General features: G+C 41.1%; 1 protein-coding gene and 1 long non-coding RNA gene across 4 annotated transcripts in view; one reads left to right on the plus strand and one right to left on the minus strand.

Moving 5' to 3' along the window:
- The first annotated feature begins 6734 nt into the window (after positions 1-6734).
- Positions 6735-17056, plus strand: LOC127005137 (uncharacterized). The gene is made up of 3 exons (XR_007758350.1): positions 6735-6840; positions 15381-15524; positions 16953-17056. It is a non-coding gene; the product is annotated as an uncharacterized LOC127005137 (long non-coding RNA).
- Positions 16107-25424, minus strand: part of LOC127005133 (UDP-glucose 4-epimerase-like) — a 15216-nt gene continuing 5898 nt past the window's right edge. For all 3 annotated transcript variants that reach the window (XM_050873737.1, XM_050873736.1, XM_050873735.1), the window contains exons 3-8: positions 24413-24526; positions 20918-21097; positions 19622-19802; positions 17785-17938; positions 16940-17070; positions 16107-16647 (exon numbers count right to left, since the gene is read on the minus strand). In XM_050873737.1, the coding sequence (XP_050729694.1) occupies positions 16589-16647; positions 16940-17070; positions 17785-17938; positions 19622-19802; positions 20918-21097; positions 24413-24526 (819 nt within the window). In that variant the 3' untranslated portion in view covers positions 16107-16588. The remainder of the gene's footprint in view (positions 16648-16939; positions 17071-17784; positions 17939-19621; positions 19803-20917; positions 21098-24412; positions 24527-25424) is intronic.

A 25424-nucleotide genomic window follows, 5' to 3' on the forward strand; every position in this document is an offset into this window, starting at 1 on the left:
AACGAAGGATAAGAGAAAAAATCGCATTCGTACAGAAATTTAGAGAAAAAAAAGGAAAAAAAACGAAAACCTGATAGCAAAACGTGAAATATTGACGATGATGATGAAAAAGATTATTCTCACCACCTTCTTCACAATAACAATAGTGACAACAATAGTGACAGGGCAGCATCAGCGGGGACCATTCACAAAGGCCCCAAGACCATGGAGAGGGGGACCACCACGACCACTGGGAAGCTCGAACGCCCATTTTATCCACCAGGAGGGGCCCGGGGCATTCTTCAGCCTGAGGACACTACCCCCAGGTGAGCACCCCCACCCCTCGCCCCATGCCCCGCCTCACGCCCCGGGGAAGCCAAAAGGACACCGCCCCAGACCGGTTTCACTTTCTGGGCCTGAAGGATCGAAAAGAAGACCCAATCCTCCTTCTCATCCTCCTCCTTCGCATCCTTCGCCTCCTTCTTCCCATCCTCCTCCTCGTCGTCATCCGTCCTCCTCCTCCTCTTCTCCGTTTCCTCGGCCGTTCAAGAGTAAAGGGGGAGGAGTGATCACCAGTTTCTACGAGCAAACTGAAGAAGGTAAGCTGGTGTTGATGGTGGTGATGATGATGTTGGTGGTGGTCATGATTGTGGTGGTGATAATAGTGATGTTATTTTGTTCCTATTTGCGGTTTGTTTATACTGTTTTTTCTCCATTATCTCCCCATTTCCTCCTCTTCTTCTTCTGATCCCCTATTTTCTTCTTATTTTGCTGTTTGTTTATATTTTTCTTCTCCATTATCTCTCCATTTTCTCCTCTTCTTCTTCTGATCCCCTATTTTCTTCTTATTTTGCTGTTTGTTTATATTTTTCTTCTCCATCATCTTTCTCCTCTTCCTCCTTCTCCTACCCCGATCTCTGTGTTTCTTTTTCCTTTCCTCATTCATCCTCTTTCTTAACATATCTTCTCTTTTTCGCCTTCCTCTCCCTCTTTATCTCTTCTCTCTTCCCCTCAACATTTTCTTTTCTCGTTCCCCTCTTATTCTTCCTCCTTTCTCTTCCCTCTCCCTTTTCTTCTTTCTCTTCCCTCTCTTCTCTCGTCTTTCTTTTGCTCTCTCCTCCAACTTTTCAGCCTCTCTCCTTTTCTCCTTCCCTTCCTCTTCCCATTCTTCATCTTTGTCTACCTCCTTCCCTTAATTCCTTCTCCTTTCCCTTTCTCTCACCCGTACCCTTTCCCCTCACTTTCCTCATTTCACCCCCTCTCTCCCCTCTCCCCTCCCCTCCTGCCCTTCCTCATACACGTGCCCAAATACCCCACTCTCTTCCTCTCTCCCCCTCTCCCTCCCTCCTCCTATAGCGTGATGGGGTAGAGCTGTAAGCGGTGAAAGCTCATGTATACCCCCCCCCCCCCCGCTCCCCTCCTCCCCCATACCTTCATTTCTCTCTCTCTCTCTCTCTCTCTCTCTCTCTCTCTCTCTCTCTCTCTCTCTCTCTCTCTCTCTCTCTCTCTCCCCTTCTCTTCCTTCTCCTCTTCTGTTTGCTTATAACTGTGACCGTACACACACACACACACACACACACACACACACACACACACACACATATAGAGTTACCTACATAAATGCAAGTGTAAGCAAGAGGTAGCGTATACATACATACATACATACATACATACATACGAGGACATAACTATGCTCCATAATCTTCGCTTTCTTCCTCCTCTGCCTCGTTCTTACCCAATCATCATAATCTTCAGCATAATCATCGCCCCTTTCTCCTCGTCATCATCATCATCATCATCATCGGTCTTTGCCTACTCAGTCACCTGTTACGCACGTGCTACTGTACAAATTGTGACTCGGAGGAAAGTTGAATCATCTGTCACTTTCTCGGTAAAAATATAGAATAAGATAAAACAATAACCAGAAAATTTGACGAGAGAGAGAGGGAGGGGTGGGGGGTTTACTTGACATTTTACTCCCATTTTCCTTCTTTTATTTAGAGAATTTGTGAATCATGTCTTAAAGTGAGTCATTTATTTATTTATTTATGTATTTGCATATTTATTCGTATTTTTAGTTCTTAGTTTTTCTTATATTTGGCTTTGCGTATATACGAGAGAGAGAGAGAGAGAGAGAGAGAGAGAGAGAGAGAGAGAGAGAGAGAGAGAGGCCGTACACACACACAGCAGCTGACGGTATTTAATTCATGCATGGGTGACTTTATTCCCTCAAAAGAACGTGTTTGTAGTTTTTTGTTTTGTTTAATTTCTTCCTTATTCTCTTTGTTTTCTTCCCTTCTTAACGCTGATGCAAGAGAGAGAGAGAGAGAGAGAGAGAGAGAGAGAGAGAGAGAGAGAGGTGTCATTCTCTTCATTCCTGTTTCGTCATTCTTTTTTTATATCGTTTATTTTTTATTATTATCATTATATATTACTGTTGCTTATTTACCTATTTACTATTCTATTTTTATTTCCTTATTTACTATTCTATTTATATCTATAATAGTTATCAACTTATTTATTTGCATATCTATTTACTATTTCATTTATAATTATTAATGTATTTACTTATTTACTAAACTATTTACTATTCTTCTCATACCTATTCCTCCATTTATTTATATATTTATTTTCTAAGGCCCCGGAGGCTGCCAGACCACGGAGGGCTTCTTCTTCGCCGGCCAGAAGTGGTACACGAAGGGCTGCCGGCGAAGGAAATGCATCCACTTCAAGGGCAAGTTCTTCACCGAGACGGACTCGTAAGTCGAATTGGTCGTAGTAGTAGTAGTGGTAATAGTAGTAGTAGTAGTAGTAGTAGCAGTAGTAGTATAAATAGTTATAGCCTATGATGTAGTAGCTGTTGTAGTTTTTTTGTCTATCTTATATTACTTTACCTTTCCTAACCATTAACAAAACCATAATCATAGGGCTCTAATTTATAAACTACAACTCCTTGGTTTTGGTGGAAATCTTCTCGGTATTTTTAAAGAATTTTTAACTAATCGAACACAGTGTGTGGTTGTTGATGGTGCTGCTCTGCTTCTCTGCCTGTTGTTTCTGGTGTTCCTCAGGGCAGTGTCCTTGGACCTTTATTTTTAACATTATTATTTCTGACTTGGGCATCAACCTCGATAATAAGCTTATTTCATGTGCTGATGATACAACTCTATACTCCTCTGTTCACTCTCCTAGCAACAGAGGTGAAGTTGCTGCATCTCTGAATAGGGACTTGGCAATGATCACCGCTTGGTGTCAACTTTGGGGCATGAAGCTTAATGCTAATAAAACGCATTCCATTACCATCAGTAGATCCCGTACCTTGAATCCACCTCATCCTTGTTTGCATATTTTTTGGTGAACAGATTAAGGATGTTTTTAGTATCCGTTTGTTGGGAGTCACTCAATTCTAAACTGACATTTGAGAAGCACATCCGTTCCATGTCGTCCACTATTGCACAGAAGACGGGCTTACCTACTTCGCAAGTGCTTCAAAACATTTGCTTGTGCCTCAACTGTAATAAAATCTTTTTATGCATTCATTTTGCCCCACTTTGAGTATTGTGCTCCTGTTTGGATGTCTGCTGCCAATACCATTTAAAGTTACTTGACAGAGCCATCAATTCAAATAAATTTATTTCTCCGGCACTTGTTTTTGATCTTGATCATCGATATTTGCATTTTATTTAAAGTTTTTAAGAATAATCAACATCCCTTACACAATGCTTTGCCTGATCCTTTTACTCCTGCCCGGGTCACGAGGTTTGCTCTTAGTCAAAACGATCTTGCTTTTAATCCTATGAATCTTCGTACGACACAATTCTCACGATGTTTTCTTCCGTCGTTGACAAACTTATGGAATCAGTTACCCAGTGAGATTGTCCTTTCTGCAGACATTTCTACATTTAAGTCTCGTGTGAATGTCGTTTTGAAACAGTAATTTTATTTTCCTTCTTTTGGCTTTGACTGGACAGTTTCTTAACTATTCGTTGCCTTTGCTTCTTTCCAGTACCTTTTGGTATTATGTGTGGTTCGACTTGTTGTATATGCACCTTGGAGGGAGGCTTTGGTAGCTTATCATAATAATAATAATAATAATAATAATAATAATAATAATAATAATAATAATAATAATAATAATAACCATCATTCTAACAATCAATTTATTATTATTATTATCATTATTATTATTATTATTATTATTATTATTATTATTATTATTATCATTATTATCATCGTCTCTCTCTCTCTCTCTCTCTCTCTCTCTCTCTCTCTCTCTCTCTCTCTCTCTCTCTCTCTCCCAGGTGTGACTCCGAGATCTACAACACCACGTACCGCTGCGTGATCCAGGTGGACACGACGGCTGACTTCCCCCGCTGCTGCCCGACCTACCGCTGCAACCCCGACAACCTGGGCAACGCTGTCTAGGCCGATGAAGAACCCTCGAAGGAGATCCAGTCCAATTATCTAACTTCTATGGATAATAAAAGTTACCCTCAGCCCTGCCTAACCTCGTGGCGGATCCATTATAAATATCTGAATTCTATGGGTAATAAACTCCACCCTTATGTAACTTCGTGACAGATGCAGTTCAAATATTTAACTTCTTTGGGTAATAAAAGCTAACCCCAGCCTTACATAATTTCGTGGGAGATGCAGTCTAAATATCTAACTTCTGTGGATGTTAAAGGCTACTCCCAACTTCCTCACAGCCTTACCTAACCGTACGATATGCATTTCTGAACACTTCTATGGATACTAAAAGCCATCCCCAACGTTAACCTAACTTCGCTGGATATGCATTTCTAGATATCTAACTTATATGGATCTTAAAAGCTACCCTTCAACCTCAGCTTACCTCGTACGATATGCATTTCTGAACACTTCTGTGGATACTAAAAGCCATCCCCAACGTTAACCTAACTTCGCTGGATATTCATTTCTAAATATCTAACTTATATGGATCTTAAAAGCTACCCTTCAACCTCAGCTTACCTCGTACGATATGCATTTCAAATATCTTCTGTAGGGAATGAAAGCTACCCGCGCAGTCTACTTAGGTTACCCTTGAAAAAGTGCCGTGCTCGTTTTCTTTCGTTACTTTTCTGATTTTATTTCCTCGTTGAAATTAATTCATTACAGATTCAAGGTGTATGGCAATTTATTATTCATGTGGAAAGGTAATTATGATGCAAGTGTATATAATCATAGGTGCTCAGGTACATACATACGATGAATCACGGAAGTGACTATAATTATACTGATTATTGTATTATTATTGTTTGTATTATTGTGTCATGTATAACGGGTGTCTTTACTACTGTCTGAGTGACTTTAGTGTTGTCAAAACTGAAGTAAAAAAAAGAAGAAATGCACTTGGGCACTTGTTTGCTCTTCCAGCTTGAGAGTAATCTTTTAGAAGGGGTCAGGGAATAGATTTTAATGTGAAATGAAACCATATGGAGTTGTGCGAAAGTAAATCAGTTTGTTGCTTTGAGTTACATAAGATTACGTGTGTATGAGCTTCCTTTCATAATATATAGCCTGTGTGAAACCTAGTCCGGTAAGTTAGTTCAAAGGGAGATCTTCGAAACGCAATTCATTTGGTTAACATGAACCTACTTCTGTGTGTGTGTGTGTGTGTGTGTGTGTCAGAGGTGGGCAAGTGCGGTACTTAGTGCGGTAGTGTCGCATCACAAAAAAATACCGCACTACCGCAACCGCACTACTGATTTTTAAGTACCGCGCCCACCTCTGGACTGTGTGTGTGTGTGTGTGTGTGTGTGTGTTCAGTTTCCCTTCTATAAGAATCAACGAATATTAACCTTTATTTAGAGTATTTTAGAGTATTATATTATTTAGAGGTGATTATTTTTATATTATTATTTATTCGTGTTCCTTCTTAAATATATGTAGTAGGTGGTTTACTTCGTTCCTAAAGCACGACGAATATCGGCTACTTGTGTTGCTTATTTCTATTGTATAAGCTGCCACTGTAATTAATAACCTTTTTGCAGCCCACTGAAAGACTTAATGGTGAAAAAATAAACAATGCAATGCCACATCCCTCTTCTATGATTAGTAACCTTTCTGCGTAGACTTAAATTCCCCTTCCTCCCTCTATACTACTCTTTCCTTCCCTTCCTCTCTGTACCTCTTCCGTCAGTGACTCATTAAACCGAATAAAAGAAAATAAACACGAAAAAATGATAATATTCCCTCTATCCTTTCGCAATGCTACGTTCGTCCACTACAATAAATAACTTTGCATCCACTAAATGAAAAAATAAACACGATCAATTGATGATATTCCCTCTGTTTCCTTTGGTAATGATATAGGAGTAAAAAAAGAAAGGTATATGCAGCGTTGCCAGACCATCGCACTCATAACCCTATTTTCCAGCCTCTGACCCATAACTCATTCAAGAGGAAGGTATCAGGACGCCTCTTCTCACGTAATAGATTGCTCTTTCGGCCGCCTCTTCGGATTCTTTAGAGAAGCAGCGAGTAGCGGGCTTTTTTATTGTTTCCTTTTTTTGTGTGCTCTTGTGCTGTCTCCTTTGCTGTAAAAAAAATCAAAAAATAAACTATCGCAAAAAAATGCATCAGTATACGTATCGATTTCAGCGATAACTAAAAATGACTATCGTTATATTTGTATGTGATGCAGCTATTGGTCAGAAATCAGTAAATATAGCATGCTGAGTACGACAATCTTAACGTTGTATGAAGATTCGTTGTCCTCCCTTCCCAAGTTCCCACCTTTCCCCAGTCACCAGGCGGAAGACAGGTGAGGAGGGTGTGCAGCAGCTGCGAGGGAAAAAGAAGAACCCTATTTCCGCTATTTCACCGTTATTCTAGAGGGTGAGACCGTGAGTGTGACGAGGCTTGGTGTGGAGTCAAAGGAATACCTGAAGAAGAGTTATGTTGAGGGGCACGATTGATATATGTGTGTTGAAGTTGATTGAAATAGCCGAAGTGGTGATTTAAATGCTTGTTTGACGTTTCTGTTTGTGGCGGAGAGGAAGGTTAGTTAGTCAGGTGTCTTTTAATGATGAGGTTGGGACATAAGCTATAGCTTCGCCTGCCGCGTGGCCTCGGTGCTCATTTCTAAGAACCCATTACCCCGGGACACAGGGCTAGGGTGGCATCCGGGCCACCACAGTTACCTACCTCTGGTTTCTGCATGTATACCTATTTATCGACCAGTCCGGAAGGGAGGATGAAGAGCTGGGTGGGCTGCACGCCCACTGTTCAGGCCGGGATTCGAACCCTGGCCCGCAGATTCGTAGCTAGGCACGCTTTCTTTTTATCGCCGTTTCCTTATTTTTTTTCTTCCATTTGATGTTTTTTTATAGTTCATTTGAGTGTTTTGAGGCCTCCTTTAGGTACAGAAGTACGTCCGTCTCACTGCGAAGGACACCTTTGTGCTTTGTACACACAAAACAGCTGTATTGCTCATCCGTAACAAATCACTCGTTCTCGATATATCATGAAATATGCTCGAGGTGGGGGAGGGATGCATCTAGGGATTTATTTCCGTTTACCGTATTTTGGCAGCGGGGCACAGGTCAGGTATAGCTGGGTTAGATTCACATCAGGTTAGGTTTTAAGATACATTAAAAACGTTATAAGCTTTGCGCAGCGCCGTTCGGTGTCAGTGCCGGTCGGCGGCCGTATTTCTGGAAGTTACCCTTATTTGTTGTGCAAATAAAATAAAAAAAATCACCATATTATGGCTAATGCGACAAACTGTGGTAATACAGAGGGGGGGGGCGAAGGGAGCAGAGCCCCCCGTTAGCAGGTTACATATGTATTTCCGTCTTTTAAAGACCCTATACTTGGGACGGGGGAGAGAGTCGTAGGTGAGAGCGTGAACACTCCCATTGTTTTTTTGCTGTGGTGAGGCGAGGGTTTTGACTGCCGTGGGACGCCACGAGTAGCTATTTTTAGTGCTGGCATAAGTGTGTAGAGGCCGTCCGGTTACTGGTGCCGCACCTTTGCATGAAGAACCCTGACCTAGTAAACTCGTGACCAATGATAAATAAATAAGTTTGGTGTTAATGGGAAGACAGGAAGGAAGTGACGGCTTTTGATGCTCCTATAGGATGTGAATGAGTGTGAATGTGTGTGTGTGTGTGTGTGTGTGTGTGTGTGTGTGTGTGTGTGTGTGTGTGTGTGTGTGTGTGTGTGTGTATTTAAAATGTCACGGTCACCGGCAGGTAAGTTGAAGATGTACTTAATGTGGGTAGTTGTGGGTACAGCACCTGTGTGTGTGTGTGTGTGTGTGTGTGTGTGTGTGTGTGTGTATTTACCTAGTTGTATTTACCTAGTTGTGACATACGGGAAAAGAGCTACGCTCGCGCTGTCACGTCTCCATATCCACTCTTATCCAACTTTTCCTTAAAATCATGAATGTTTCTTGCACAAACCACCTCCTCCTCCAGTCTGTTCCGTAACTCAATGCTTTTGTTTGGGAAGCTAAACTTTTTCACATCTCGCCTACACGTGGTCGCCCTCAACTTTTTTCCATGTCCTCTCGTTTCTCTCTCGCTCCACACACACAGGTCCTCTCTGTCCAGATTCTCCACCCCGCTCGCCACCCTGTACACCGCTATCAGGTCTCCTCTTTCTCTTCTTCTCTCCAGGGTTGTGAGCCCCATGCTATTGAGTCTCCCCTCGTAAGTCCGATCCCTAAGTTCCGGTACCATCTTAGTTGCCGCTCTCTGTACTCTTTCCAGCTTTCTTATATTCTTCTTTTCGTGAGGAGACCAGACCACTGCTGCATACTCCAACCTTGGCCTTATCATTGTAACTATTATTTTCTTCATCATCTCTTCGTCCAAATACACAAATGCCGTCCTTATGTTCCTCAGCAAATTCACAGTTTGTCCCGTTATCCTGTTGATGTGTTTGTCCGGTAACATGTTCTCTGAGATAGTCGCTCCCAAATCTTTTTCTTCCACTCCTCTGCATATTATCTCACTTCCCATCTTATAATCATATTCACATCTTCTACCACTCCTACCAAACTCTATTTTTTTAAATTTCCCAAGGTTGAATTCCATCTGCCATGTACCACTCCACTCCCATATTTTGTCCAGGTCCCTCTGGACCACCTTTGGTCAGGACCATGGGGTCTGTGTGGTCTGATTTTCTATGTAAATCTTCTTCATCTCGTTATTGTTGCTGTTGCTCACTGTTCTTCTTCTTCTTCTTCTTCTTCTTCTTCTTCTTCTTCTTCTTTTTCTTATTTTTTTCTTCTTCTTCTTCGGAAATGACAAGAAAATGAAAGGAAAGGGAAGGGTTAGGAAATAGTTTGATGGAAGAAATACGTTTTTTTTTCTTCTAAGGCGTGGTGTGCCCATCCGGTATACTATTTTACACAGGTTCCTGGAAAATAATGAAACCGCGAAAAGAAAAGAAAAATAATCCTAAAGAAAAGTTGAAGTGTAAAAGGAAATCTCCTCCCCGACTGTAGCCCGCAAATCAAAATTTGCTTATTAATATATGAGTAAATATATTACCTGTTTGTAGTAGTAGAAGTAGTAGTAGTAGTTGTAGTAGTTGTATAGATTTAGTGCTAAGTATAATATTAGTGATATGGTTGGATGCCACAGTCATTAGAGAACAGAGTTGGGGCTAATAACCTCCAGGCTATGGAGTCCTCCATGATTGTGTCGGGAAAATAAACATGGGTGGAGGTATCTTTTATGTAGTTTGAAAAAAAAGCAGTAGTAGTAGTAGTAGTTGTTGTAGTTGTAATAGTGGTTGTTGTAGTAGGCTAGTAGTAGAAATAGTAGTAGTAGTAGTAGTAGTAGTAGTAGTAGGGTGTAGGCTAGTAGTAGTAGGATGTGGGCTAGTAGTAGTATGTTATAGCCAAGTGTAAGTAGTAGTAGTAGTAGTAGGATGTAGGCTCTCCTTGACAGAGTGGAGTCAAAGGCTCTTCGTCTCATTAGCTCTCCTCCACATACTGATAGTCTTTTACCTCTCAAATTCCGCCGCCATTTTGCCTCTCTTTCTATCTTCTATCGATATTTTCAAGCTGACTGCTCTTTTGAACTTGCTAACTGCATGCCTCCCCTCCTCCCGCGGCCCCGCTGCACACGGCTTTCTACTCATGCTCATCCCTATACAGTCCAAACCCCTTATACAAGAGTCAACCAGCATCTTCACTCCTTCATCCCTCACGCTGGTAAACTCTGGAACAATCTTCCATCATCTGTATTTCCTCCTGCCTACGACTTGAACTCTTTCAAGAGGGTATCAGGACACCTCTATTCCCGAAATTGACCTCTCGTTTTGGACACTCCTTTGACCTCTGTTCGGGAGCAGTGAGTAGCGGGCTTTTTTTATTTTTTATTTACGCCCTTGAACTGTCTCCTTAGCTGTTAAAAAAAAATAAAAAAAATTTCCCCGGGTACTCCTTTATCGACCACCCCGAGAGGAAAGATGAACAACCGGGTGGGTTGCCCGCCGACTACCCGGTACGGGATTCGAACCCGGGCCCATGGATTCGTAGTTAATAAACGTGGTCTTTAAAAGACAGCAAGCGCGAGGCGGCAGTTTAACTCCGGCAGAGTTCGTCGGTTATATTTTTGTTGTTTTAATGGGTTTTCTATTAATGTGTGGTATATCTTTTCGCGGAAATCACTAGTTTTTGAGAGGGGGGCAGAACTAAACAACTAACGGGGAGCATACGCTATAGTTTCATACGCTATTGTGAGACGGGTGTTAGATATTTACCAAACATTCGGAAAACTATCCTTATGAATCTCCAATTCTTCGTATCCGTAACATGACAATACACATCTTTGTTTCTGTGTGTCGTAAGAGGTTAGCGGTGTTGAGCGGTTGTCTTTGAGGGAGTACGGCGGCGATGACTAATGAGATCACAGGTGCCTAGATGAGAAAGCACGCTGGGATTACCTCGTTACTAAAGGTTGCCACACAACATCCGTGGGAGAGGCAACATTTTATTCGGGGGTCACAGGCATTGGTGGTGCACGTGTGTGTGTGTGTGTGAGAGAGAGAGAGAGAGAGAGAGAGAGAGAGAGAGAGAGAGAGAGAGAGAGAGAGAGAGAGAGAGTTTACTTATTTCACTTATTTACTTGTTTCCTTATTTTACTTATTTGCTTGTTTACTTATTTCACTTATTTACTTGTTTCCTTATTTTACTTATTTGCTTGTTTACTTATTTCACTTATTTACTTGTTTCCTTATTTTACTTATTTGCTTGTTTACTTATTTTACTTATTTACTTATTTTTGTTTACTTATTAAACTTATATACTTTTTCTACTTGTTTACTTATTTTACTGATTTACATATGCTTGTTTTTTTTTATTTACTTTTTTACTTATTTATTTCATTTCTTATTTTACTTTACTTATTTAGTTTTTCTACTTGTTTTGCTTTTTAATTTATTTTACTTACCTATTTTACTTATTTAACTTATATACTTACTGTACTTTATTACTTATTTTAATTATTTGTTTACATATTTATTTTTTCCTACTTCGACTGGCTTAATTATTTACTTTTTTTTTTAATTATTTACTCATTTATTTGCTGATTTCTCTATTTACTTTAATAGATTAACTTATTTACTTTGATAATTTGTGTCAAGCAGCATTATTACCTGACTTATTTGTATTTGCTTTCTTAAATCTACTTCACTGCGTTTTTTTTCCCATTAACGACCTTTTAACGCGAGTACCATCAGTTTCTTATAATTGTAGCTTTGAAAATATTTGAATCATCTCCCGCAGTAATGACGCAGCACTCAACGTTTTCATCTTTAATCACACTCAACGTTTTTATCTTTAATCACACTCAACGTTTTCATCTTTAATCACACTCAACGTTTTCATCTTTAATCACACTCAACGTTTTCATCTTTAATCACACTCAACGTTTTCATCTTTAATCACACTCAACGTTTTCATCTTTAATCACACTCAACGTTTTCATCTTTAATCACACTCAACGTTTTCATCTTTAATCACACTCAACGTTTTCATCTTTAATCACACTCAACGTTTTCATCTTTAATCACACTCAACGTTTTCATCTTTAATCACACTCAACGTTTTCCTCTTTAATCACACTCAACGTTTTCATCTTTAATCACACTCAACGTTTTCATCTTTAATCACACTCAACGTTTTCATCTTTAATCACACTCAACGTTTTCATCTTTAATCACACTCAACGTTTTTATCTTTAATCACACTCAACGTTTTCATCTTTAATCACACTCAACGTTTTCATCTTTAATCACACTCAACGTTTTCATCTTTAATCACACTCAACGTTTTCCTCTTTAATCACTGTATTCCCTACGTAACACCCCGTCTTTCCCCCGCCATCAGTATTACCGTGTTTCGTCACCCTCTTCTCCGCGTGTGTCCGAAAGTCGTGTTTCCAGGATGGCGGGGCAGGTGACGCATGGCCGTGAGTCAAAGGGGACAGGCAGACACAGGCAGGAAAGTGAGGCAAGAAGTTCGAGTTAATGGAAGAAAGCATAGACGAAACATGAAGTCTGAAGGGATATGCGAGGGACGGGAGCAGATAGGCAAGGATGCACAAAATAGAGAAATACTAATGATGATGATGATAATAATAATAATAATAGCTAACGAGCGGTAGCTACTTTATATGGAGAGAGAAAAGCCAAGTCCTAATACTACAGTAATTAAAAAAAAACTACATTACCAAAATTGTAAGTTCAAGTTTAAAAAGTGGAAAATTTTCAAACTACTTAAAAATTTTGGTTACGTAAAAGAATGAATAAACAATTTTACGAAAAAAATATAAATTGGAGAAATAATGGAATTTATTCAGAAGTCACGTACGTATAGATATATAGATAAATAGATGAATACAGACGTAAAACGAGAGAGAGAGGAGAAAGAGAAAGAAGAAGCAGATGAGATATATCGACAAAGATAAATAGATAGAGGAATGAAAAAGTAAGAAAAAATAACATCTTGGAGTCGAGAAAAGTGGAAGAGACGAATGAATATATAAAAGAAAATAGATAAATAAATGAAACATGGAGTCACGAGAGTAGGGAAGAGATAGATGAACTAAAAAAGATAAGTAAATAAACATATCCTGGAGCCACAATAAAAAAAGGAATATTGAAAGCAAACATGGCGTCGCGAGAAAGGAAAAAAATAGATGTGTAAATAAATTAACATCCTGGAGTCACAAGCAAACCAAAAAAGGAGAAAAAGGAAGCAGGCGTGGTAAGGAAACAACAAAAAAGACTAGTTAAATATTTCTGCAGTGTGGGAATGGGCGGGGATCGGAAACGGCTGCAGTGTGCCATGTCCTTACCTTTGTCCTGTCCCGCGTCCTGTGTTACCCCGCCGCCGCTGCCCTCTCGCGGTGGGAAGGAAGTCATTTGTTTGGTGTGATTCATTGGAAAAATTAGTCATATTTCTTACTAGTTTGCCCTCTCTTGTGTGTGTACGTGTTGTGTTATGTTTTTCTTTCTTACAATTTCCATTTCCTAACAAGTATTTCTTTGTTTTGTTGCTCTATTCATTGTATTTTGGTTTTCTTATTTTCATTCTTCTCTTTCTTTCTTCCTATTTTTTTTTAACTGCATTTCTTTCTATTTTTAGCCACTTAATTATTGTATTGTGGTATTTTTTCATATATTTTTTTTCTCATTTTCCTAATTTTTCTTCTCATATTTATGAATTGTAGTTGAGTATTACTGTTTATGCTTTGTTCCAATTTCTTTTTCCTTGATTCTTTCTCTAGTCTGTTTACCTATTTAATCGTTATATTGGGATATTGTTCTTTTATTTCTTGTTGGCAATTTTTCTTTATTTTGCTTATCTATTCATGGATTGTATGTTTTTTTATATTTTTTTCAATTTATTTATTTTTTTCTGTATTATATTCACCTATTGTATTTTTCTTTTTTTTTAATTCTTTTTTCCTCCTATTTAGTTTTCCTTAAGTCTTTGTTTTTGCTTATCTCTTTGTTTATTGTATTTGGAAAGTTATTATTTTTTTTTCTTCCTCTTTCGTATCAACTACGCTCAAGTTTCAAGGATGCAAACACACTTTTAGGCCAACTATTTACCGCCTTAACCTTGACCGGCGCACGTGTACACATATACTCTAAGCACAGAAGAGGAGGAAGAGTCGAGTGTGTCTATTCGTATCTATCTCTTAGTTTCCCTTCCCCCTTGAGTTGATAACCGGGCTGAGAAGGGCAAGGGCAGGCAGGGGTCAGGCGAGGGATTTTTTTAATTTAGGTTATGTTTGGTGGTCTTGTCCTTGTGTGTGTGTATGTGTGTGTGTGTGTGTGTGTGTGTGTGTGTGTCCTTGTGAATGCGTGTTCATTACGACTCGCGGCTTCACTGCCTTAAGAGATGCTTCAAGTGTTTTATTTCCGTTCAAGCCTTACACTTACACTTTAGAGACGGATACACTTACACGGCTCACTGGTAATAGTAGCAGTAGTGTAGTGGTGGTAGTAGTAGTGGTAATAGTAGTAGTAATAGTAGTAATAATAATAATGTTAATAATAATAATAATAATAATAATAATAATAATAATAATAATAATAATAATGATAATGATAATAATAATAATAATAATGATAATGATAATGATAATGATAATAATAATAATAATAATAATAATAAAGGGAGCTAGAGCCTGGCAGTCAATAGTCACGTACTCACGAAATTGATCAAGACCGACAAAGGAAGTGAATGGTGACGAAAGAACCTTAGCACGACATGAATAACACACACACACACACACACACACACAGGAAAGAGCCGCCGTATCTAATAGAGGCGATGCACGTGAATGACGAGCTCCGATCACCATTGATTCACCACCAATTCTTTCTCTTCTTGGTCCGGTGTATCGGTGGAGGCTGCTTGCACTTCCTCCGGTCTGTTTAATGCAGTAACTAGAGGGAGGGGGCCGAATCGTAGATATGTAAGGCTTGGCAATGAGCTCCCCGGACATCATCCACGTTGTATATACTCATTTCCTTCTACTCAGCGCTTTTTCCTGAACTCAATCTCACCACCAATCAATACAACGCGTTATAAAGGAAACTTAAACAGCTTGCGTTGAGGCAGGAGTGCTGGGTAGGAGGCGGTGAGCATGGGTAGCAATTAGCAAAGAGAGGCAGGGTGGCGAGCGAGGAGCGAGTGGTCAATCTGTCCTTATCTACGGGCCTGTGGAGAGTGCAAAGCCCATACCGGAAGTTAATTAGAAGTCATAATAAAAGTGTTGTGAGAGTTCTCGAAATATTAGAAAGCTAGGAAATAATATCAATTACAAGCAAGTCATTCACGTGCTTCGAAACTTTAAAAAACGAAGCTCCGAACACACACAGTGAAACCTTTCCTTTCTCTACAGGAATGCGCTACGTCACAGCACAAGCGAAGGCTGACTAAACACGAGCTGAAACTTTTTTTCTTCCCCGGGAGTGACGACGCAGTGACTGGGGAATGACTTGACTCTCGACTCTTGGAAATGGATGAACAACGAGCTTTGGAGAAAGTAAGTATACATGAATAATCCTGTTCCATAGTAATTAATATCTGATGTCCTTCACTCCTTCTTCTCCCCCTCCCCCCTACAGGAAATTTTGAACCCCTAATGGGCATTCATCTCCCTTTTTATATAACTCATAATCTCCTTTATATATATATATATATATATATATATATATATATATATATATATATATATATATATATATATATATATATATATATATATATATATATATATATATATATATATATATATATATATATATATATATATATATATATATATACAGATCTCCCGTTGTCATATGTAGGCTGTGATCACTTTATTACATAAAATTATAGCCTTTGCTTTTTTTATTTAGCCCATGATTTCTTTTTCCTATTATTCTTTTCAATTCTATATGGACCTTTATTTTTTTTATGATAGTTCCCAATTTGATTTTTATAGTCCTCGGTCTCTTTATATATAATGCTTGTTTTTTCATATCCCTTGATCTATTACAGTACCCCCAAAACAACTGATGTGGAAGTCAAGTCCTTCTGTGCACCCAACAACACAACACACCTGGACACTGAAACACAAACACATGGAAAACACATTTATTTGTGAGTTCTGAAGTAGGGTCTTGCTGCCTGTAGAGTGACTTGCCATTATGTACATTTCAGCAAGAACATAACATAACATAAGGAACTGTATAGGAACTTTTAATAGGTCACCTTAATAACAATTGTAATAATAATAATAACAATAATAATAATAATAATCAGGGAAAATGTCCTTAGTCTGCAAGTGAAAATAATAACTCCATTGTAAGTAGATCTAGGACAAAAAAAGGAGGTGATAAAGGAGTGGGAGGAGGAGAAAGAGGACAGTTAAGAAATATGTGGTCATGGAAGAGGAAGTAACACAGGATAAATTTATGGCACGCAGGATATGTACAGGAGAAAGACAAGCCGGGGAGGACAGGTCTAATTTTAACAGGGAATGGAATGGAGAAGTGTAGAAGTAAAGGACTGGGAGGATAACAGAGTATGAAAAGAAGGAGATGCAGCAGCCGGGCGTTGGCTTCAAGGGGAGGTCCTGAAGCCATTTGGATTCTGACTCTGCCACCGCCACGCATCCTCACCTGGGAGAATGAAAGGGTTAATTAATCCTCAGAGGTGATAGTGAGGAAGACTGGGCTGTCTATAGAGTATGTCAGAGTTTATATTATTCATCTTTCACACACACCCATACACTTCATACTTACAGATATCCCAAACCCTCAATTCAGTACTTTTTTTTCAAGGATTTTCTTATAACGTCCCCTGATGCTGACTTCACACACACACACACACACGCAGAAAGTCCCGCCACTCCCAAATTGATAAATCATCCTTATATTCTCACACCCACTGATATATCCTCCTCATACTCACACATCTGCTGCAGGTCCCTCTTCGCCCGCCAGCCCAGCTCCTTCTCGGCCTTGCTGCAGGATGCCACCACACTGGCCACGTCCCCAGCCCGGCGGCCCACCACGCGGTATGGCACTGGCTTCCCACTGGCCCTGCAACAACGAGGAATGGATGAGAGAAGAAACACAGGATAGATGTGAATGGCAACAGAAGAGGAAGAAAAAATATCAAGAACTTATAAAACGAAGCAGAAGAGACAAACAAAAGAAAGAACTGAATAAAACAGGGCAAAAGAGAAAGACAAGAACTAACATTGTCACGTCTCACCCACACTTAGAACAAAATGAGGAACAAGAACTGATAAAAATGAGGCAGAAGACACAGACAAAACCTAGAAAAAAATAACTACCCACCACCTACAACAAAGAGAGGAAGCAAGAACAGATTCATGAAAACATGAGACCAAGACAAACAAGAACACCTTACCCTCCCTCCAGCACAAAATGAAGAATAAATGATAAATGAAATGGAAGACTGACAGGAACAAGAATACGAACACCCACATCCAGCAGCGGCACATGTCACAACCCCATCAAAAAACTTAATTCCTGAACACCTAATGACCTTCAGGACAAACAAAAAAGAAAAAAAAGAAATATTGAAGATGAGCAAGATTAAACAATTTAGATGAACAAAACAAGAAACAAAAGTAAACACTGACAATAAACAATAAACAAAACCCCCAAAATGAACGAGAGCAAGCACCAGATATAAACAAAGTCAACATCCACATGCAGCAAGAGAAACAAGAGCTTCCACTTGCCTCTTCACATCTGAATAACACAGTACGCCATGAAACTCCTTACTTCCTGAACGCTTCGATGATCTCCAGCACAGACACACCACGGCCGGTCCCGAGGTTGTAAGCAGTGGCGCCTGAGAACTCCTCATCAAACAGGCGGTCCAGAGCTACCACGTGACCCTCAGCCAAGTCCACCACATGCACGTAGTCCCGCACACCTGAAAGGTACATGGACAGTTAACATGTATGTGATTTGTTCTAGTGTAGTGTATAAGTGCAGGTAATATTTCACAAGTTAATAGGATCCTAAGGACTCATAATTATTTCTTCATCTTCAGTCTTATTTGTTACCTTACTCTTACTCCATCAATAGGAGCCTACACCAGGGCCACATCACACCACCTATGATGCTAAACCCAGGGGTCTCTCCAAGTAAGTCTCCATGCAGGCCCCTTCCCATCCCAAGTACCTCATGGCAAGATATATCATCCTACTCAGGCTATGAACTCTGTGGGTGTTACCTTGGCCTCCTCCACACAGAGTTGTCTTTTAACCCCTTGACTGCGGATTTCCTACAAGAAGACGGTGTTACGAAGCTACAATAATGGAACAAAAAAGTGGCTGCTACAATTCAATGAAGAAAAATGTCAAGTCATGCACCTTAGGAGGGGCTCTCCAGCATACCAATACCACATGGGAAACACTCCACTATCCACCACAAAGGCAGAGAAAGACCTGGGAGTATATGTTACCAGACTAACAGTGAAAGCCAAATCCATACCAATCAAAGCGAACGGGTTAAAGAAACAACCCAGTGAGTCGGATCAACTTCTGGGTAGAGTGCCACATGCCCGTATAGCCAGAGTTGGCATTGGTGTATTATGCAGGTAATGGGATTCATCCAATCTCACAAAATAAATACTGCTTTAACACAGTCATTCCAGAGATTTTACATGGGCACATATTACCAAATGCATCAATCTGCCTCTTCGTCACTATTCAGTGAATGTTTCACAGCCACAGAGTAAGACATGAAGATTTAGATCTTTATCCCTCTGTACAGGTATTGAAAATGCCAAATACATACTCAAGCAGAACAAGTCTATACCAATCTGCCATAAGTCTTCTTTACGAAACCTGCCATTATTCTGCACTACGCTACCAAGTTATGAGAAATTTTGGAGATTTCAATGCCATCGCCACACACTTGAATTGACTGTACTGTCATCTAGCAAGCCTCCAAACACCTGTACTACCTAGGTCTTGGCCTGGAGTTCCAAAGGATTTGTCTCCATGTAGTTCCAGCAACTGGGCAAGGATTACTGCATCTGTATAAACAATGTCAATGACCTTAGTATTGGCAATAGATGCTCCACAATAACTTTGGTCTATGACTCTGCCTAATATCCAGTCCATTTACTGTTGCTCTATTGACTGGCTTGTACTTTGGGATTGAGAGTGCTGTGAAGTATGGGAGGGTGTATCCAGCTTCTTCCCTGTGAAGGAAGGGCTGTGCCCTTGTACCATCACCTTTCAGCACTTAAATGGACTGGGCATTAAGCAGAGTTATGGACCAAAGTCATTGTGGAGCATCCCGGCTCTCCAGGTTATTTCTACAAAACTAAACCCTTAAGCAGGATGATAGATCCTACCAGGAAGTACTTGGGATGGGAAGTGGAGGCAGCAAGACCCCGACATTTCCTGTTAATCAATTGATTAATTTTACCCATCTCTCGTAGCCACCTAAATGGCCCAATTCTTTTATACTTCCTTTACATGCTTGTTACCAAGTTCTTTCCAGCTACTCCTATCATCTAAGTCAACTTTCCTTCCATTCCTCCTCCAAACATGCCTGTCCCCACCGCCCTCACCCTACATTAATTCCCTCTACGCACACAGACCTGTCCCGTCAAGGGTGTCATAATCATCACCGAAGACGCTCAGTTCCTCCCGCTTTCCAACAGCCACCTGGGCCACGAAGGGCATGAGGTTGTTGGGGCGCCCCAGCGGGTCCTCCCCAATGAGCCCTGAAGGGTGCGCACCAACGGGGTTGAAGTACCGCAGCAGCACCAGCTGCCACTCCTGCAAGACAAAGGGAAGATCAAAATAACTAGTTAACATCATTGCTTTTGACTACCTCCTGTATTACTACTGTTGCTCCTGCTATATACATCACTGATAGCAGGTACTATAATTAGCTCCACTACCAAATGGCATTGGTTTTCATCTATTACAATACGTATTTCAATCTCCATCCTTTAGAAGTTTTAGACTGTACCATTCCATTCTCACTAGTACTTAACCTTCCCTTTCTACCTTTCCTTAACCTCTCTCTATCATTCATCCCCATTTACTCTCTGTATATTCCAAGACCCATAAACTGCATCATGCAATTCTTGGTACTTTTTTCTTGCTCACACTCTTTCCATTCACTGCTCCCCACTCATCTTCTCTTTTTTCCATTTCACCAGCTTTCCTTTCATAACCTCTCACATCCAGTTCTCTCCTTGAACACCTTTACTTGTCACCTCACCGCCCCCCTCCCACTCCACCTTCCCCCTCCTTATACAACCAAACCTTTCTCTCTCTCATCCCTCATCACTATATTTATCTAACACACTCCATGCCAGGCGCCACGATGATTAAAATGCCACCTGGGCATCAGGTGATCAGCTGTCAGAAATCTTGGCACTGCTGGAGAATTGTCCCTGACATGTCGCTGACACTTCGGGGACATACGAAGACAATTCGGAGACTTGCTGCCGAGTATTCCACGACAAAAAAAGTTTGAATTTTGAATTCGGCGACATGTCCCCGAATTGTCTTGAGCATTCGCCGACATGTCGCCGAATGGTCACGAACTGTAAGAGTCTCTTGGTCATGTCGGCGAACCGGTCGCCAAAATTTTCCACGATTTGATTAGGCGACAAATTTGTGGCCAAAATTCGGCAGTGTATTTCCGGCATTACCCCTTCACAACTCCTCATAGTTTCCCACTCTCTTCTCAACAATCATCCCCTGCCATCCCCCTCTCTTCCTTTACCGTACCTCTTACCCCTTCAAAACCCTCACACTTCCCCTCTCTCTCCTCTCACCACTTACCTATCCTCTACCATCCCCTTCTTTGCCCTACCATCCTGCTCTTTCCCCTTCACAAACCCTCACATGTCTTCTCTCTCTCCTCCCACAGCACCTACAGGGTCAGAGGCGGCCAGGTCCTCCATAATGGTCTCGCAGAAGTACTTGGTCTTGCCGTAAGGGTTGGTGAGGCCGACACCTGTGGGATGGTTCTCGTCGGCCGGCAGGTACTGGGGCGCTCCATACACTGTGGCTGAGGAGGAGTAGACCAGCCGCTTCACACCTGCCTCACGCATCACCTGAGGAAGCGAGGGGCATAAGGATGTGTAGAACTGAGGTAGAGGAGGAGGAGGACTTTTATGGTGATAGGGAGGATATGTGTGAGGGGAAAATATGAAGGGAAGAAGATAATGTAAATGAATGAATGAAGGTGAGAAAATGAAGAGAAATGAGGATGTGTGAGGGGAAAGGATAAAGGGAAGGATATTATGCAAATGAATGAATGACGGGATAAAGGAGAGGTAATGAAGAGAGATATATGAGGGTATGTGAGGGGGAAGGATGCATGAATATTATATAACTGAAGGAGGAGTGAAGGGAAGGAAATGAAAAGATGTAGAAGATGTAGAATTGAAAGGGATGCAGGGAAGCAGAGTGAAAAGATTAATGGAAAAGTAATAAATGTGTGTGGTAATGAAATGAAAGAGGATGAGGATGTGGGAGGGGAAGGAGAGGGAATACGAAAGAGAGGTAAAGAGTGGGAAGAGGAGGATGCGTGTGTGCTAAAGAAAATAAAAGCATGAGAGGGTGTGAGACGGGAAGGGATGAAGAGAAGAGGAATTTGTGACTGTGATAAAGATGAGATGAATAGAAAACAAGAATGTGTACGTGTGTTGATGAAGAGAGGATGAGGATGTGGGAGTGAAAGGGGTGAAGTGAAGGAGAGAGAATACGAAAGAGAGGTAAAGAAGTGATGAAGGAAAAAAGAGGTGTGTGTGGGAGGGATGGAGGGAAAAGGAGACTGTGTGCGTGTGTAGTGATGAAATGAAAAGGAGGGTAAGGATGTGATCGGGGAAGTGAGGAAGGGAAGGAGATGAATGTGGTGATAATGACGTGTAGAGGATAAGGATGTGACAGGGAAAGTGAGGAAGGGAAGGAGATGAATGTAGTAGTAATGACGAGAAGAGGATAAGGATGTGACAGGGAAAGTGAGGAAGGGAAGGAGACGAATGTGGTGATAATGACGAGGAGAGGATAAGGATATGACAGGGAAAGTGAGGAAGGGAAGGAGAGGATAAGGATGTGACAGGGAAGGAGATGAATGTGGTAGTAATGACGAGAAGAGGATAAAGATGTGATCAAGGAAGTGAAATAAATAACTGAGGTAGAGAACAGATGGAGAAAAGGATGATGTATGTGTGGCAATGAAATAAGAGGAGGACAAGGATGTGATATATCTAACGAACTTGTAGAAACGATTAACTTAAATAATGGAGAACAAAATGTAACACTGGGAAGAGAGGAAACCAAAATGTGGCAATGGAAAGAGAAGACGCCAAGTAAGATAAACTGTATACGTGTATGAGTGTTTCCTTTGAGATGTTTGTGTTCCTTAACATCCTTAATAGGAGCCTGAGGGGGGTGCCTGTGGGGTGAGTAAATATACTGTGGTGTGGTGTGGTGTGCTTGAGAGAGAGAGAGAGAGAGAGAGAGAGAGAGAGAGAGAGAGAGAGAGAGAGAGAGAGAGAGACAGAGAGACAGAGAGAGAGAGAGAGAGAGACAGAGACAGACAGACAGACAGACAGACAGACAGACAGACAGACAGACAGACAGAGAGAGAGAGAGAGAGAGAGAGAGAGAGAGAGAGAGAGAGAGAGAGAATGAATGAATGAATGAATGAATGACACACACACACACACACACACACACACACACACACACACACACACAGGGCACGAGGAAGTGTGAAGGAATGAGGAGGGAGAGGAGGAGTTTATCTAATCTATTTTTGAAAGTGACAATTGTATTGGCACTCATCACATGACTGCTCAACCTGTTCCACTCATCTACCTACCACTCTGTTAGTAAACCAATTTTTGCCTCATCTACCACTCTGTTAGTAAAACAATTTTTGCATCTCATCTACCACTCTGTTAGTAAACCAATTTTTGCCTATGTCCCTATTGAATCTGAACTTATCCAGTTTAAACCCATTACTACGTGTCCTACCCGGTTCTCTTACCATCAGAACCTTATTAATATCCCCTTATTAAAGCCCTTCATCCATTTATAAACCTCTATCAAGTCACCTCGCACCTTTCACCTTTCTAGAGAATGCAAGTTTAATTGTTTTAGTCTTTCCTCGAATGGAAAGTTTCTTAGCCCCTAAATCATCTTAGTCATTCTTCTCTGTACCGATTCTAACAATTTGATATCCATCCTATAGTAAGGTGACCAGAACTGAACCGCATAATCAAGATAAGGTCTAACTAATCCTATATATAGTTTGAGAAAGACTTTGGCGCTTCTGTTATTTACGCTCCTTGAAATAAATCCCAGTACCCTGTTTGCTCGATTTCTAGCTTGAATGCATTGTGCCCTTGGACGGAGATCAGAGCTCACTAACACCCCTAAATCCCTCTCGCACCCAGACCTATTTATGGGAGTGTCATTTAAGCAATAGTTATGTGAGGGGTTGTTCCTACCTACACTCAGAATATTGCACTTCCCTACACTGAATTCCATCCGCCATTTCTCAGCCCAGTCATACAATGTTAAGGTCTTCCTGAAGAATACTAGCGACTCAATTACTCTACCGATCTTGGTATCATCAGCACACTTACTGATATCACTACTAATACCTGTATCTAAGTCATTGATATAAATGATGAACAACAGTGGACCTAATACCGAACCTTGTGGGACCCCACTTGTAACACAGCCCCGATTAAATATTTTACCATTGATTTTCACCCTTTGCTTCCTATTGCTAAGCCACGCCCTGACCCAGTTCAAAACTTTACTCTCTACTCCGTGAGCCCGTAATTTATGCAACAGTTGGTGGTGAGGAATTTTGTCAAACGCTTTACTAAAATCAAGAGAAATTACATTTTCATCTGTCTACTGCCTAAAATACTTTATTGTAGAAGGACAAGAGATTGGTGAGGCATGACCTATCTTTCGTGAACCCATGCTGCGAGTCGTGAATTAAGCTATGTTTCTCAAGGTGTTCCCGAATGTTCCTGGCTATTATCGACTCCAGAATCTTGCCTGTAACTGATGTTAAGCTAATTGGGCGATAGTAGGAACCAGCTGACCTGTCCCTCTTTTTGAAAATTGGCGTCACATTAGCTACTTGCCATAGGCTGGCCACATAACCAATATTTACCAACATCCTAAAGATGTTGGTTAGTGGGTCACTGAGTACCTCCTTGCATTCCTTGAATATCCGCGGAAATATCTCGTCAGGACCTGGCGACTTATTTTTTTAGCTTATCTATCTCATCCTGGACTATCTGCCCGGGGATGATTATATCCCTCAATTTGTCGCCATTCCCGCCCTCATACAGCAGCAGATTATAACAGTCGAAAGAGGAGGTCACGTCAGCCATTACCTGCAGCAGCGTGAGTGTCCCCGCGACGTTGTTGTTGTAGTACTCGAGCGGCTTCTCCACAGACTCGCCGACGGCCTTGAGCGCCGCGAAGTGCACCACGGCGTCCACGCGGTGCTGTGGAGGAGGTGGGGAAGGGTTAGGAGGTGGAAGGGGGCAATCAGGACTATTATATAGGGTGAAACGGGCGGGGTGGGGGGTGAGATGAAGATGATACTAAAAAGACCAAGACGAGGAAGATAATGAAGATAGAAATCAAGAAAAAGGAAAATATTCAGCAATCACAATTATGATTCAAGAGTAATAGGAGGGGATAAAACGTTCCATATATACTTTAAGGTAAAATTGAGAGCATACGCCATAGCTGATGGGTGAGAACCCATTAACACGGGACAGAGGGCCAGTGTGGCACTCGGGTTACCACAGTTTAGCTGTCCTAAAGTTCCCAAGGTACCCATTATTTTATCAACCTGACGAAAGGGAGGTTGAACTGTTGGGTGAGCTATGCGCCGACTGCCCAGGCCAGGATTCGAACCCTTGTCCACGGATTTACAGCTTGGCATGCTAACATACATATAACTACATTTTATGAAAGAAAACGGATCGAAGGAAACGGAACGGGGGATGGGGAGGGGTAGAGGGGAGGACAGGATGAAGAGGTGCTGCAGGAAGTGGCTCACTAGGTCGAGGGATATCAAATGATTAATCTTATAAAAATCAGATCATCATCATTACAAATCATGGGCAGCACGGGCGAGGACGGAAGGAAGGAAAGTTTGAGCTACTTTGAAGAGGAGGAAATTAGTTAAGAGGAATTTAGTAGTCACGTCGATGTGGAAAATGTTAATTACCTCACCCAACCTTATTTCCATCTACATAAGGTGATGAAAAACCCAACGGGGATGAGAGAGAGAGAGAGAGAGAGAGAGAGAGAGAGAGAGAGAGAGAGAGAGAGAGAGAATGGTAACGTAAGGATGACCACTCTGCGAAATACTATGAAACCTGCTAACAATAC

This window comes from Eriocheir sinensis, chromosome 29, assembly GCF_024679095.1.
Source record: "Eriocheir sinensis breed Jianghai 21 chromosome 29, ASM2467909v1, whole genome shotgun sequence".
NCBI lineage: Eukaryota > Metazoa > Arthropoda > Malacostraca > Decapoda > Varunidae > Eriocheir > Eriocheir sinensis.